The following is a 15,593-nucleotide window of genomic DNA, read 5'->3' on the forward strand; positions in this document are numbered from 1 at the left end:
TATCCCAGGGCACTACTTTAAGACACTTTCTTCTCTTCTCCCTCCACCAGAAACCATATAGACTTTCACAAAAATTTAACCTGCCTCAGTTTCTCCATTGTAACACAGGTCTGGCTGTGTTGGCTTCTTCCCACCACGGAGATATCCCATTACCATATGGAAAGTACTTGATACCACTCACAAGAGGCAGATATTTAAATGGAAAATGCTCTTTTTTCTATTCACAGCAAGAAACCAGAAAATTAAAGGCAGCAAAGCACCAGCCCGTGAGCCCCTTGAGGCAAAGGTCTTTCCAGTGAATTTGGTGTCCCTAGCAATTAGCATTGTGCCTGGCATGTAATAAACCCTGAAGAAATGTTTGCTGAATAAATGAAAGAAGGATGTTTCCCCCAAAAAATGGAAGCTTTTATAATTGCTCAAAGTACCTCATCCCTTGAGCAGTGATTAGATGCCGTGCTAAAAATTGATGTAAACTATTCTTCTTGCATCCTTCCCATACACCCTTTCTGGACCCTGGTGACAAAGAGGGTCATGTCCAGGTAAACAATATTGTGACCCCAGTAGACTATACAGCATTGACGTTTGCCCCAGCCCATTGGAAGGTGCCCCAAAGCTTGAAATTCCTTAGCTTATGAACCACTAAGAGCTTCTAACTCAGGTTTGTCTATTAAAAGCATCACTTCTTAGGCATGCAGTAGGTGGCCTCTTCAAACTACTTTCCCTGTGGCGAGGAAATGGTAACTCAGCAGGAAAGCAGCCTGTGTCGCTTAGATATGCAGAACCCCATTTACAGCCAATGATTTCACCAGTTGTTAAAGCTGTGCAATGTCCATAATGAGCAAGTAGGAATAGGATGCTACTGTCCTTAGTGCCACTAAGGACTGCATATGCCTTTATTCTGATGGGAGCCACCATGGTAATAACAGCAACAACTATTTTATATTTGCAAAGCGCTTCATGTCAGATCTCATTTTGATTCTCAAGACCACTTTTTGAGAGGAATATCACAATTTTGCAGATGAACAAACTGAGGTTCAGAAACTACCCAAAGTCCCATGGGTAGCAAGTGACAGGCTTATGATTTAAAGCTGGCCTCCTAACCCAGAGTTCTTAACTCCCCTACCCTCTGCTCACTGCTTCCTCTGATAACACAACTGTGAGTCAGCAGCATGAGGTTATAACTGCAGAGGAGGGCCCTCCTCACCAATTCACTTGGAGAAGGACATGCCCAGCACTTCATGCTGTAGTCTAACCCACTGAGCTCATCGTTTCCATCTCTATGACACAGGCTAGCCATCTGAGCCTTGCAAATGTGAACAGCTGGGCAGCTTTAATCAATTCGGATTAATCCTACTGCATTAAACAACCCAAGCCCCCTCACAGAGTCAATGCCTCCTTTCCAGTGTCAATGATAGAGTGGATTTGCATTCTGGGTCTCCTCATTCACTCTTGACAAATTGCAGAAGAAGATAGTGTATAGCAGAGCCTCTTCTCCTGTGTAGTATCTGGTGTTCACACCCTTGCCTTTCTCCATCCAAGTGTCCATCAGTAGTTCAAACTCAAGAAACTGATAATAGGTAGAGTGAGGCTATAACAAGGGGGCTCTAGGAGTAGACACAGGTTTCCTTTCTACTTGCTATAGAGGGGGGTTATGACTTTTGCAAGCAATGAACAAGAATAGGTGTTGAATTACATGTGAAAATTAACAGGGGGATTACTAGTCATTACCAAGAGCCAACCCTTGAAGTCCATCTGCTCTCTTGTAACCTTCCCAACACATGTTGAAGTAGAAACAATTCTTGTTCCCATTCTATTCATGAGGAAATTGAGCCCAGAAAGGTTAATAACTTTCACAGTGGTACACAACTAGTAAGTGGCACAGCCAGGATTCTCACCCTGTCTGTATAACCACATTTTGTACCTTGTTTGCTGTTATCACCCATCATGTCCAACCAAGTGAAAGCAAGGGACACAGTCCCAGTGTGAATGTGTCTAGTCAGGAACAAGTGGATTTAGATGCCCACCAAAGGGGATTTTTTTTTAATTGGTTCATCATACGTAATGGAGAGAAAGAACTAACTGGAAGTAATGTTTCTTGAAACTCCTCTAAAACATTTGCCTCGAAGTTGGTTTTCAGTGGTTTGCTTCTTGTTACACACACACACACACACACACACACACACACACACACAAACCCAAGAAGCACAAAATAGATAACTCGTTGATGCACCTGGATGGCTTAGTCATTTAAGTGCCTGACTCTTGGCATTCAGGTCATGATCTCACATCACAGTTTGTGGGATCGAGCCCCACCTCAGGCTCTGTGCTGACAGCTCAGAGGCTGGAGTCTGCTTCGGATTCTGTGTCTCCCTCTCTTTCTAACCCTCTCCTGCTCATGCTTTCTCTCTCTCTCTCTCTCTCTCGCTCGCACACACATACACACACACACACACACACACACACTCACACACCACACAAGTAAATACAAAAACATTAAAAATAATTTAAAAAAAAACTATATGTCAAACATCTGGCACAGTCCTGAGTCTAGGAAAGAAGGAATAATAGGCCCTGAGGTTTGGGGATGAGAGATGGGTGAAGCATCCCCACCCTCTAAGGCATTTGTACTGCAATAAAGAAATTCAGCATGCACATAATCAGTACAGTACATGAGAAGAAGGAGAGCAAGATGTCAAGTGAGAGAAGTAGAGAAATGAGGATGCCTTAGGTTCTAAAGGAGAATTATGGTGTTATAATAGATGTTACGATACAATGGAAACAAATTGGACTCACAGAGATGCAAGGTTGACTCAGTGACTTTGGCGAAGTTAGTTTACCTCCCTGAACTTGTTGCCTCATCTCTAAAACGGTATACCTACCTCAGAGCTTTGTTAGGAGAAATAATAGAATATTTGCATTCTGCAGCACAGATGCTGGCCCATTGCAGGTGCTCAGGAAACATGAATTCCCCTTTAGATGATATAAAGATTAAGATTAAATGGTGTGGTAGTGTTAGATTTCTGTTTTGTTGAAAAGTGAGATTTTCAGTACTATTATAAAACATAGAGTTTACGTACCTGCTTTCTTGTTTATTTCTAGAGCACTTCTAACCATAAGCTCACTCATCTTTGAGAAGCTGGAGACATCGCTCCTCTTCTATGTCTGTCTGTCTCTCACACACACATACATATTTATAAATCCAGATCTTATTGCTTCTGCTCTAGTGAAATTACTTGCATTTACATTTTCTTTTTTTTCTTTTTTAATGTTTTTAATTTTTTTATGTTTTTATTTATTTTTGGTGGGAGAGAGAGAGAGAGACAGAGCATGAGGGGGGTCGGGGGGGGGGGCGGGGGGAGAGAGAATGAGACACAGAATCTGAAGCAGGCTCCAGGCTCTCAATTGTCAGCACAGAGCCCAACATGGGGCTCGAACTCATGAACCGTGAGATCATGACCTGAGTTCAAGTCGGACGCTTAACCAACTGAGCCACTCAGGAGCCCCTTTTTTTAATGTTTATTTATTTACTGAGAGAGAACGTGCAAGCAGGAGAGGGGCAGAGAGGAGGGAGAGAGAATCCCAAGCAGGCTCCACACTGTCAGCGCAGAGCCTAATGCAGGGCACAAACCGTGAGATCATGATCTGAGCCAAAATCAAAAGTCAGACACTTAGGGGCTCCTGGGTGGCTCAGTAGGTTAAGTGGCCGACTTCAGCTCAGGTCATGATCTTGCGGTCATGAGTTCGAGCCCTGCGTCGGGCTCTGTGCTTACAGCTCAGAGCCTGGAGCCTGTTTCAGATTCTGTGTCTCCCTCTCTCTGACCCTCCCCTGTTCATGCTCTGTCTCTCCCTGTCTCAAAAATAAATAAAACGTTAAAAAAAAAAAAAAGAGTCAGACACTTAACCAACTGAGCCACCCAGGCACCACAAGTTTTATTTTCTAAAAAGGAGAGAAAAGGGGCACCTGGCTGGCCAAGTTGTTGGAGTATACAACTCTTAATCTCAGGGTCATGAATGAGTTCAACCCTCACATTGGGTGTGGAACCTACTTGAAAAAATAATAATAAAATAAAAATTGAAAGGCGCGAAGAGATGAGTAAGCACTTTGGAACATAGGATTTGTGATTAACACAACTGTCAAAGTGAAAAAGTTGGGGGCAGGATGTATTCCAATTAAGACAAATTCAATATAGTACAGCACAGCACTTTCCCATCCACAGCAGGGAGTACAAACACTATAGAATATGGTGTAAAACAAACATTTCAAAAGCAAGGCAGAAAACATTTGGGGGATCTAATGAGCCATACAATAAGGAGAACACAGTTTACTATGAAAGCAAGTAGCCTGTTGTGACATATAAAGTGTGGCAGCCAGAAGAGACTTCCAAAGTGCTGATCAGATATAGGTTAAGTATCAGGGAAGTAATTCCAACGTGTGACATGCCTGAGATGGGAAGAGCACAGAGATTCCTGGACAACGAAAACATTAGTGGGATTTGGGAGTGGCAGTAATTAGACAGAAATAAAGCCTTGAAATTAGATAGACTATTTAGCCTTGAAAAAAGAAGTCCCACAGGAGAAGCATGTTGTCTTTCTTCATTAAAAAACCTTAAAATTGAAAAGAGGCAATTTCAGTACCTGTAGGCATTCTATAACTGAACTCATTTAATGATTCTGCTCACGTCCTCATTCATGGTTCACTCAGAAAATGTTTATTGAACCCCTGTTATTAAATACCTCATGCATACTGGACACCATGTTAGGAACAGGGAACTCCACGGGGAGTGAGTTGTGGCTTCTGTTCTCAGAGAGCTGAGTCTAATGGGGAAGATGGGCAACTGCATAAATAACTGCAAATTGGTGTGGTAAGTACAAGAAAGTAGCAACGTGGCCAAATGGGGTCAGGGACTGGCACTCAATTAAGATGCTTAAGTCGGGGAGCAGAGGTGGGATTTTAGGATTTTATCACAGGAGTGAAGTCATAAAAGTTGTAGGGAGAGAGTCCTGGGAGCAGATGGGGGATTTATTGGTTCTTGGGGGCGATGCCTGATATTTACAAAGCGGTGGTGTGGAGCATGATCAGAGGACGCTAAAAAATCCTGCTTGGTGTCCCAGGCCACATTACATTCTTCTCTGAGAAATGCTAATGCGGGCTATCTGACGTCTGTGCAAAGCTTTGACCAGTACTTGCACTACAGCGCTCTATTAACCTGCCATAAATGTGCTCACGTTAGACTGAGATCCTGTTTATAACAGCAAAAAGGTGGATGGGCCTAACTATCTTATGATGTAGCAACTGTTAAATAAATTACAATCTTAATCATGTGATGCAATTAAGTGTATTAAGAAATATGTTTAGGGGTGCCTGGGTGGCTCAGTGGATTAGGCGTCCAGGTCATGATCTCACGGTTATTGAGATCGGCCCCACATCGGGCTCCGTGCTGACAGTATGGAGCTTGCTTGGGATTTCTTCTCTCCCTCTCTCTCTCTGCCCCTCTCCCGCACTTTCTCCCTCTCCCTCACTTTCTCTCTCAAAATAAATAAATAAAAATAAACTTTAAAAATATATGTATATTTATGTATTTGGGAGAAGCCAGGAAAAGATCCAAGTTACACAGTTAAAAAGGGAGAAAAAGTCATTAGCATAATATATATTTATGATCTCAGATGTATGTGGGGATATGTGTGTGTATATATTGAAATAAGCTGATAAATGCCTGTGCAAGTCCAGGACATAATACGTATCTCCAGAATAAGCTGTAGTGAAGGACAGCAGTGAGAGGGAAGAAAGAAGGTGGGGAGGGAAGAAGAGCCAGATGTCCTCTCAGTTTTTATTGTTTTTCTATATACTCCAAATTTTTACAACATTCATGAACTTCACTTTTCGATTTAAGGAAGAAATAATGCCCATGAAGTACTAAGCACAGCATCTGCCATGTGATGGCAATAAATACTAAACAACTCTTACAATGGCAAGAAAACGTGACTCACCCCAAATGATTTCAATCTGCATAGTGTCATAGCAACGGTTATAAATGCATGTTTTCTCTCTCTGTCAAAAAGGAATGAAATAAATATCATAAATTATGATCAATAGATTTTAGGGTAAGTATGGGTTCTGCTTATTTAATCATTTAGGATTTAATCATTTAAAGCTAAGTTTTGAAGAGGAAGCCTTCCAAATCTAGATAACACAAGACTTTGCTTAAGCACCAGAAATTTCCGGTCAACTTTTATGGTTTTATCTTTGGAGTACTAAACTTTAAAAATATTTAACATTCAAAGGTCATTATCCAGTTATCTATTTATCATTGGAAACCAAGGTCAAGTCTTTTCTTTTGTGAAATCCCACCCCATAATAACCAATAGTCAGTAAATTGAATTTAAATTTAATTTTGTGGAACTTTTATTATAAAGAATTTGAAACACTGTAAGTAGATCATCTTTTATTATGTTCATTTAGTCATTCTTGTTTTTATGAAAAGTTATGAATAAATTAAATTGAAAATCAAATTGTTTTTTGAAATGTACTAAGGAAATACTTTATGATGAATTTCTTTCTAATTAAAAGAACCATTTATAATTTGAAATAGCATTTTCACATTTATCTCATGAGTAAATTGGCCTTTTCACCTACTGGATTTCACTAAAGCAAGATACTGTGTGCCAAGGAGATAATAGAACAAATTGTGACCAGGAATATCAAAACTTTAAAAGCTTTTACTTTTTACATGCTGATTGTGTTAATAAGTATCTTAAAACCTATTTGTGCTATCTTTATTTTTATTGGACTGACATATGGGAAAAATATTTTTCATACGAAGAAATAGTATGATATGTAACTATATTTTCTTGATTTTTTTTAGACCCATATGTTTGAAAGTTTCTAAAATATATTTAAAACAAGACTGTCCTCTACCCCAATTTCTAATGTCAGTCTCCTAGAAACTGATTTAACTACATTATGTATCTTAGAATTGATGAAGTTTGATATATGGACTTTTTCTATTAAGATTATAGGGCAAAATTGAGGTATGCCCCAAATGATCAGTTTCTAGCAACCTATAGCAGAAAAAAACTTAGTCAAATTAAAAGGCAATTTTTTACACAACTCATCACCAAACACTTGATTCTCTGGTCTATCAAGCTGAAAGTTAACTGTAGACTCAACCTCCCCTCCCAATAACATTGATAATTCCTTGAATCCTTGTTTTATTTGTGGATCTTGTTTTTTTGTTTGTTTGGTTTGGGTTTTGGTGTGTGGGGGGGGGTGCCCTTTTTTTTAAAGTAAAGTTTTTATTTTAAGATAATTATTGAGTTACATGCAATTGTAAGAAATAATACAGGAAGATCCATACACCTTTTACTCATAGTTTTGCCCAATGGCAACATTTTGTAAAACTATAGCACATTATCATAAACAGGACATTGACAATGATGTAATCCATCAATCTAATTCTGCTTTTCCCAGTTTTATTTGTACTCATTCATGTGAATATATGCGAGTGTAGTTAGTTGTATGTCATTGTTTCACCTGTGCAGTTACCTGTATCCATTACCACAGTCAAGACAGCACATTTCATCACCACAAGAATGCCCTGTGTTGCCCATTTATAACCGCACATACCTCCTCCCCCAGGACTTTTCACACGTTGGGAATTTGATGGCAGTATGTTTTCTAGTTACATTTTGGGAAGTCATTGATTTATCCTTTTCTTCTTGTAAATGTCTGCAAATAAATAATACTAAACAAGTGATCCCTCTGTATTCACTGCTTTGAGTTGTGCATCTCCCTGATGCTTGGCAAAGGAACCAATATCAGGGGCAAGTAGCTGCCTTGACTGTGCACCATATCTACTTTTCTGAAGGCACAGGACCAAATCTACCATCTTTGTTTCCATTCCCAGATTACGCTCGATTTGAGGCCAAAATCCATGACCTACGAGAGCAGATGATGAACCACAGCATGAGTTCCGGGTCCGGGTCCCTGCGAACCAATCAGAAACGCTCCCTCTATGTCAGGTAGGCAACGGAGCATTTCTTACTGTGATCTGCACTTTGCGAGCAATCCAGCTTGGGGAGATAAAGACAACACCTTGTAGGAACGGAATACATGTTCTTATTAACCCATGCTCATCAATACACCACTGTGAGGCCTTAAGTTTAACCACTTTGAAGAAATTTTTGAAATGTTATTATGTCAAATTAGTTAAAAGCCTTGCTTTTAACATGTTATTCTTTGAGAATGTTATGGTCTACGGTCAAGTTCTTAGCACAGGTTGCAGTAAGAATAATGAGAAGAAACATTTTCATTCCTGATAATCTTAATCGTAAATTGAATATATGGACCAAAGCCTTGGACATTTTCTTACCATCTGTATAGGAAGAAAAATTCTTATATCACCTCTTGACCAGCTTGATATATATTGTATGAACTTTGGTGTATTGATTGGAAATCAAAAGCACTCTGTTAAAGAGTTATATGCTTCTTCCAACAAGTTTCGGTGGAAAGATTTTCTTCCGTGGTATCTTGTGAGTAGTCGTTCCTCAGCTACAAAAGTTGTTCCATGCCCTGACAAAACTCATTAATTTACCAGATAAAAAATGACTAATTGAACTTGAAATACCTTCCAGTCTTTCATCAGTGTAGTTAATTCTTGAGAAAGATCCACCATCACTGAACTATCACATGTACTTCTTCTTAGTGCAGGCCCCCTATGTTCCTTCCAAAACATACTTCATTAGTGCTGACTGTTCTTTTTAAAATAATGTTAAGTATTAACAACCAAAGGGGGGAAGTGATATCTAATAAATTGTTAGAATGAATCTATGTGCCCATCTTCACTGCATTCTCCTCACCCTACTCAGCCCCACAATCTGGTCTGACTCCCATCCAAGGTCATATCCTCCTCACCTGAAATTTCACTGTCTTTTCCTAGCATGAAGTGTGTATTATGGATACTAAATTACTTACGTGAATTGACTTGTTCTCTTGATTCCACTTTGGCTATGAAGTTATCTTTTAAGTATATCAGGTAGGCACTGCAGGACCAAGAAAGGAGCAGGATTCCAAAAGGTGGCAGGTTCTCGATGGCCTTGATTTGCTGGCCACTGGGACAAGTGTAAAGTCCCTCCTCATTCCAGGGAGTTCCAATACTTCAGAAGCCCTGAGATTTAAAATAAAAACATGATGAAACAAAACACAGGCAGTTAATGTTCCAAATTTGACTAACTGAATTTCACAAGATTATGTGAAGTGTAATCTGCGACAGGAACTATTAAGAATCACCCTGGAACATGTCTTGTAGTAAAGTCACAGATGTGCTGGAAAGTGACTTTCTTTTTTCCTTATTTGCTTTATATTGCTGGTCCTTATAATACAAAATATTTTTAAATCTTGAAATGTTTTAGTCTTGGGTAGCATGTTGGGAAAAGCCAATTGAGTTAATAGGATAGAAATAAATCAGTTAATGCAAATGAAATGGTTATATAGAATCACACTGGAAGGGAAAATTACCATATTATTGGTACCTTGTTAAAAAATAGAATGCATAAAAATGTTAATGTACCAGAAGAACTTTGCTGAAAATATATTGGTAATAGTTTAGTCTTTTGAATTGTGGAAGATTAGGAAAATTAAATGAAGTGATATAGTGATATAATATAAAACTTATAGACCTATTTGAAATAGTATTAATCAGACCCAAACTTTTATGCTCTAAAATGATAAATAAAAGTATGGCATACAAAAGAGATGAAGACTTAAGGTAATAAGGAATGTTATCTTGTTAACATTCTAATAGGTGGAAGTTGTATTGAAAGGAGGAACCTCTCTTAAATGATGCTCAAAAATAGCTGACACTTCATGGGAAATTCTCCAAATGATCTCTCTACTATACAAATATGGTTTTTGGTTTCCAAAGGTATAATTATTAATACTTACTCAGTACCAAGAGGGCTGACCTTAGCATCTGAATGACTCTTGGAGGCATAAAATTGGAAGAGATAGGGGCCATAGAGTAAAATCAGAAGGAATGAACTTACAAGACCCCCCTGGCCTTGTTCTCATGTGATGTGATAAAACTGACACCCCCACCCCAATAACAGCAACAAAAAGGCAACCAAATGGAATGAACTAGCAAGACTTAAAGGGAATTCTTACTAAAAATGATCCAGTAACTTTGTACCTTTGTACCTTTTTTTTTTTTTTGAGGGGGGGTGGGTTGCACCAAATTTGGCTATGGGATTTTCATAGCGATGCTTGCTTTATCTAGAGCGCTTGAATAGGGCCAGTGCCAGTTGGTTGTACTTATTTTAGAAAGTCAACTAGTTGCTCTCTCAAAATACATTAGTAGCAGGATTTCTCTAATTATATAAATATCAGAAGATGAGCATGTCTCTTTAATCTGAGAATGACAGCCTGGAATATTATTCTGCTTAGCTTTAAGTAAGTCTAGGGCTGGAAGGAATCTTAGTTATCATCAGGTCCACTGTTTAATTTGCAGAAGAGGAAACTGAGGCCCCAGAAGGGAAGAGATCTGCCACAGCTCTTTAGCGACATAGTTGGATCTTCTACCTCCCTTCTCACTCCACCTCCCAGAGGCCTAGCTTCTCTGGTATCAGTTGTCGAATGCACTTGAGCTATGATTCCCGAACTGCTTCTGGCAACACAGCACCAGACTCTTAGATTAAGGAATAGGTTACCCGAGAGGTGAAACTCCAACATAAACCTCTTTGGAGTTTTTACACAGGAGAAATGGTGCTACAGAACATACGGGATTTCTTTAGTTTTATTGGTATTTTTCCATGAGGCCAAAACCTAACCCAGAAAGCTAGCAGCCTTTGTTCTGTAATAAACAATTTAGCTGACTCGTAGGATATTTGTCTGCACCACAAAACCACCCTTCCCTTTGGAAGTCACCTCCTCTTCCCTATATACACAGACACATACACACACACACACACACACACACACACACACACACTCACACTCACACTCACACTACCAAACCTAGCCCAGCCGTGGGTGTGTCCGAGAGGCTGCGTCTTCTCAGGATAGTGCACAAGCTGGCCTCATTCCCTTACTGGAAATAAACCTCCCAGGTGATAGCAATTTGTTTGCCTGAAAGTGTCGAAAGGAGGGCGGGGGAACTAGCACATCTGAGCCAGGCGGTGTTTTAAACTTGAGCCAAGCCTCTCTATTTTCCAATCTACTTGTAATTATTTTCCTTCTTTGAATCTTTTGTGTAAGGTGCCTGAAGTGCTTCGGTAGTGCTGTACAAATGGAGTTGATTGCTGCTTATGATAACGCTGTAAATGTTCTATGTGAATGATTTGGATATATTTGATTTACTGGGCTATTTGTATTGTGCATTTCCTGCATTGTGAAACATATAGCTGTAGAACCTTAAGAGTAAATAAAATGTAAAAAAAATCGAATAAAATATGCTTCAAAATGCTCCACAAGTACATTATGACTTCTTCAGATGAGATGCACTTGGGCTCCTGAGCCACTGGAATCCAGATTTTGTTGCATGTGTTTCGCAGGTCTCCATGTGGGCAGATTTAGCTCTCCCTGCCTCTAAAATATGCGCCCTCTTTCTTACCTACCATGGATGCTGGTGAAAGCATCCATGACAGAGAACAAGGTTTTTCTACTACTACAGGGACCTGTATATCCAGGGACTAACAGGGACCTTTATATCCAGATGCTACTAAGAAAGGTCAGAGATGTAGGGGATTGAAATCACATAAAAGTGCAAATAGCTAAGGAAAGATCCTTTCTTTTAATAAACAAGAGCAACCGCATCCAGCACTTGGAGAACAGGAAGAGAAGGAAAGAAAAGCAGCTAAATCCACCAATGGGGAGTAAAAAGTCACAGGAGAGATGTAAAAGAGAAGCCTAACCCACATTCATTTGTTTATCAAAGGTATCGATTTTGAGCGTTCAGGTGAATAAACTCTCTGTGGTGAATTTGGGTTTAAAAGTCAGTTGCTATGATTTATTTATGCATTCAAGCTTTCTTTGAGGATATATTTTGTGTCAGGACTTATAATGGACACTGAGGACTCAGCAGTAAAAGTCATGTTTCCTCTCCACAAGAATCTCTCATCTAGTGGGAGAAATAGATGAGAGGAAGATCATCAGAGTGCAGCATGGTGTGAAAAATTCATCCTCAAAAGGCCTGGAACCTTTATTGTTTCCTAATCCACAGATATCTGAATTGATTCTTAAAAGATCTTATTTGAATTAACTTACAAATCTTCAAGTCTTTTCACTCGAAGTAAGAAAAACATTCTTCATCATGACCCAGTAAATACAAACACACATGAAGCTGAAAGACATTTTTTTATTACACTGTACTTTTTATGTAAAGTGTACTTTGTTATTTTCCATTCTATTTGTCTCCCTTTTTTAAGAAAAAAGGAAGGTCACAACTCATTAACTTGGTGTAATAACTCACTAATGGGTTATGATGTACAGTTTGCAAATGAAGTGAACAAGAAGGAGCACTCCAGGCAGAGGACACTGTGCACAGGCAAGAAAGCACATCTTCACTGCATGACCTTTAGCAACTCTCTGGGGCCCCCGGACCCTTGGTGTTCCAGCCATTTTGGATGGATGAGGAGTTGGAAGTGAAGGAAAACGTTTATCGAGCACCTCCTGCGGGTCAACCATCGTGCTAGTAGTGTTCCACATATATTATGCCATATATTCTCCCAACATGTAGAAGAGTCAAGGAATGTTTCCTGCATTTTACAGATGAGAAAACTGAGGCTCAAATAAGTTGAATAATTGCCCCAGGATCACAGAGCAAGATTGGATGTAAGCATAAACATTCAGGTCCTGTGTGTGAGGCAGTATAGAGCAGTGTTTAAGGACACAGTTGCTGGATTCTGCCAGAAAGACAAAATTTGAAACTTGGTTCTGCCACTTACCACCTCAGTGATTTTGGACAAGTCAGTCTTTGCGGGCTTGGTTTCTTTATCTGCTTGAAATGAGGATAATAATAGGATACTATGAAGAGGTTGTAAGGACTAAATAAAATAGTGAATTTAAATACCTCTCATATGGGAAATTAATTGGTGGTATTTATCATTTATTATAAAGACAACCTTTCCCCTGTAGGACAGAGAGATGGTAGAATTGGTCCTGAGCAAACTACTGTTTTCTCAGCAAAGGGATGAGACACCCTTGTCCCTTTGCTTTTCTTCAGCAAGGAAAGGACAGACTTCCTGGCGCCATTTTACATTTTCAAACATCTAGACCCCATGAAGGATGAATGGGAGGACCAGGATTGTAGGCTCCAGAATGCCCAGCTCTGTCAACTCACCAAACATCTCTCACACCCCATTAAGAGTCTACCTAGAAGCAGAATCCAAAATATTCAACTGGAGCCACAGATAAGAAGTGTCACTGTGCTTACAACTGGCCCCTCTATTTCTTCATAGATTATCATCGGTGTCCCTAACCCCATGATTCTTCAACTTCTCTTCTGCATTCTTCACCCCCTCCAAGCCCTCTGCTCAACTTCTGCTGCTTCCTAAGACAGCTTTTGCTTCAAAGGCTATAATATGACAAATACTCTTAGGTCTGCCTCCTGCCCCATTGTTGTTGTTGTTTTCAGTTTATTTATTTTTTTATTTAAATCCAAATTAGTTAACATATTGTGTAATAATGATTTCAGGAATAGAATGTAAGGATTCATCACTTACTTATAACACCCAGTGCTCATCCCAACAAGTGCTCTCCTTAATGCCCATTGCCCATTTAGCCCATCCCTCCACCCAATACCCCACCAGCAACCCTCAGTTTGCTCTCTGTATTTAAGAGTCTCTTGTGGTTTGTCTCCCTCTCTATTTTTATCCTATTTTTGCTTCCCTTCCCCTATGTTCATCTGTTTTGTTTCTTAAATTCCACATATGAATGAAATCATATGGTATTTGTCTTTCTCTCACTGACTTATTCTGCTTAGCATAATACACTCTAGGTCCATCCACATTATTGCAAATGGCAAGATTTCATTGTTTTTTATCCCTCGTGCCCCATTGTTTAACATAAGGCTTTCATACATTGATTCATCGGTGCATTGATTCTTACATTCAGTAAACACAGTTTACATACTTACCTACAGTGACCCAGTCTATAATGGATGTTAAGGTTACAGAGATGAATAAGAACACACACCTCCTTCCCTCAGGATTCTTGTAGTCCATATCTGTAGGCAATTCAAATGTGCACAGATCATTACTTCCAAATACCTCATGTGTTATCTCCCTTGCGCTTATAATCTTCTTTAAATCTTTACAGCATGCCTATAAAGGCTTCCTACAGTGAAGTCTGCCCAGAAGACCACTGGTATTTAAAACTCATCTGTTAAAATATGATTTACTCTAATCTTTATTGAGTTTCTCATGGTAAGGTCCTTGAAATGGAAATACCACTCAATACTGGATGTGCAAATTCCAGTTAATGTCTTCATTTTATTATACCCTTAGTGCCTTATGCCACAAGGCTTGGCATAAAGAAGTTTCCTTAGTAAATATTTGTTGAATGAATTAATCCCTAGACTCTCTTTCCTATACAGATGTGAAAGAAAAAAATTAGAATATAAGTCAAGATCTTTGAACAGCCAGTCCTACGGAAGTTCAGTACCAGCTGGGCTGCCACCAACTAAATGGAGTCTGGTCATGTCCTGAGAACACAGGCATTACATACCAGTACTGGGATTTCCAGGAAACCTCTGGCACTAAAGGGCCTTTCAAGCTGCTTCATTTGCCTGCTGAATTCTGTGACTGCCTTTAAATTGGGGGCTAATTCAATAATAGATTTAGACAAGCACATACACCCAATACCTTCTTAGTGAGAGGACTTGAGGTAGGAACAGGGCCCAGGGTGAACCTCATCCTGTGTCTCATTCTCAACATCCTTAAGTTTTCCTGTTGGAAGTTGTATCAAGGGCAATCTTAAGAAAACAAATCCCATTCAGGATTCTTTATCCTGATGTGTTTTTTATGCTGGGGGAAGGATGTTCTCATCTGATTGGTTTTGTTGGGAGGAGAAAGCTATATCATCATATAAGTAAGGGACTCTGGTCTTTGTTTTTTTCTTAAAACGGTAGCATGCCCTTCAACCCCACTTCCAGCCCCCCGGTACTGCTGGTCAGTACTCTGTCAGGGGACTGCACTCCAGTGCAAAGCTGCTTCTAACTTCACCTAGCTGTGGACTTCTCAAGGCTATTTAAGGCAAAGCCATGAAATCTGTGGATTTTACTATAAGTTGAATTTTTCTCTTTTTTCCCTCCGAACTTGGACCCAGCATGCTCTTCACAGCTATCCCCAGAGGACATATTATAATCATCTGCATGTACCCCTTGCCCATTACTAGCACAAGGCTGGCTGATAGTGGCATTTTTATCACTTCTCACTCATTCACTCATATATTCTTATTTAGCAAAATTATCATTTATTCATTTGGAAATATGATACATTGTAGCATGAAAAGAAAGTCAAGACTGCTTGGATTCATATTTCTTATCTATATTAAAATCTTACTGAAAAAGATACGACCAATTATCTGAAACAGTTTAATAGGA

General features: G+C 39.4%; 1 protein-coding gene across 3 annotated transcripts in view; it reads left to right on the forward strand.

Moving 5' to 3' along the window:
- Positions 1 to 15,593, forward strand: part of LOC122201112 (disks large homolog 2-like) — a 1,368,059-nt gene that overhangs the window by 1,214,853 nt on the left and 137,613 nt on the right. For all 3 annotated transcript variants that reach the window (XM_042907026.1, XM_042907024.1, XM_042907025.1), the window contains one exon: positions 7,905 to 8,019. In XM_042907026.1, the coding sequence (XP_042762960.1) occupies positions 7,905 to 8,019 (115 nt within the window). The remainder of the gene's footprint in view (positions 1 to 7,904; positions 8,020 to 15,593) is intronic.

Source organism: Panthera leo, chromosome D1 (genome assembly GCF_018350215.1).
Source record: "Panthera leo isolate Ple1 chromosome D1, P.leo_Ple1_pat1.1, whole genome shotgun sequence".
Taxonomy (NCBI): Eukaryota; Metazoa; Chordata; class Mammalia; order Carnivora; family Felidae; genus Panthera; species Panthera leo.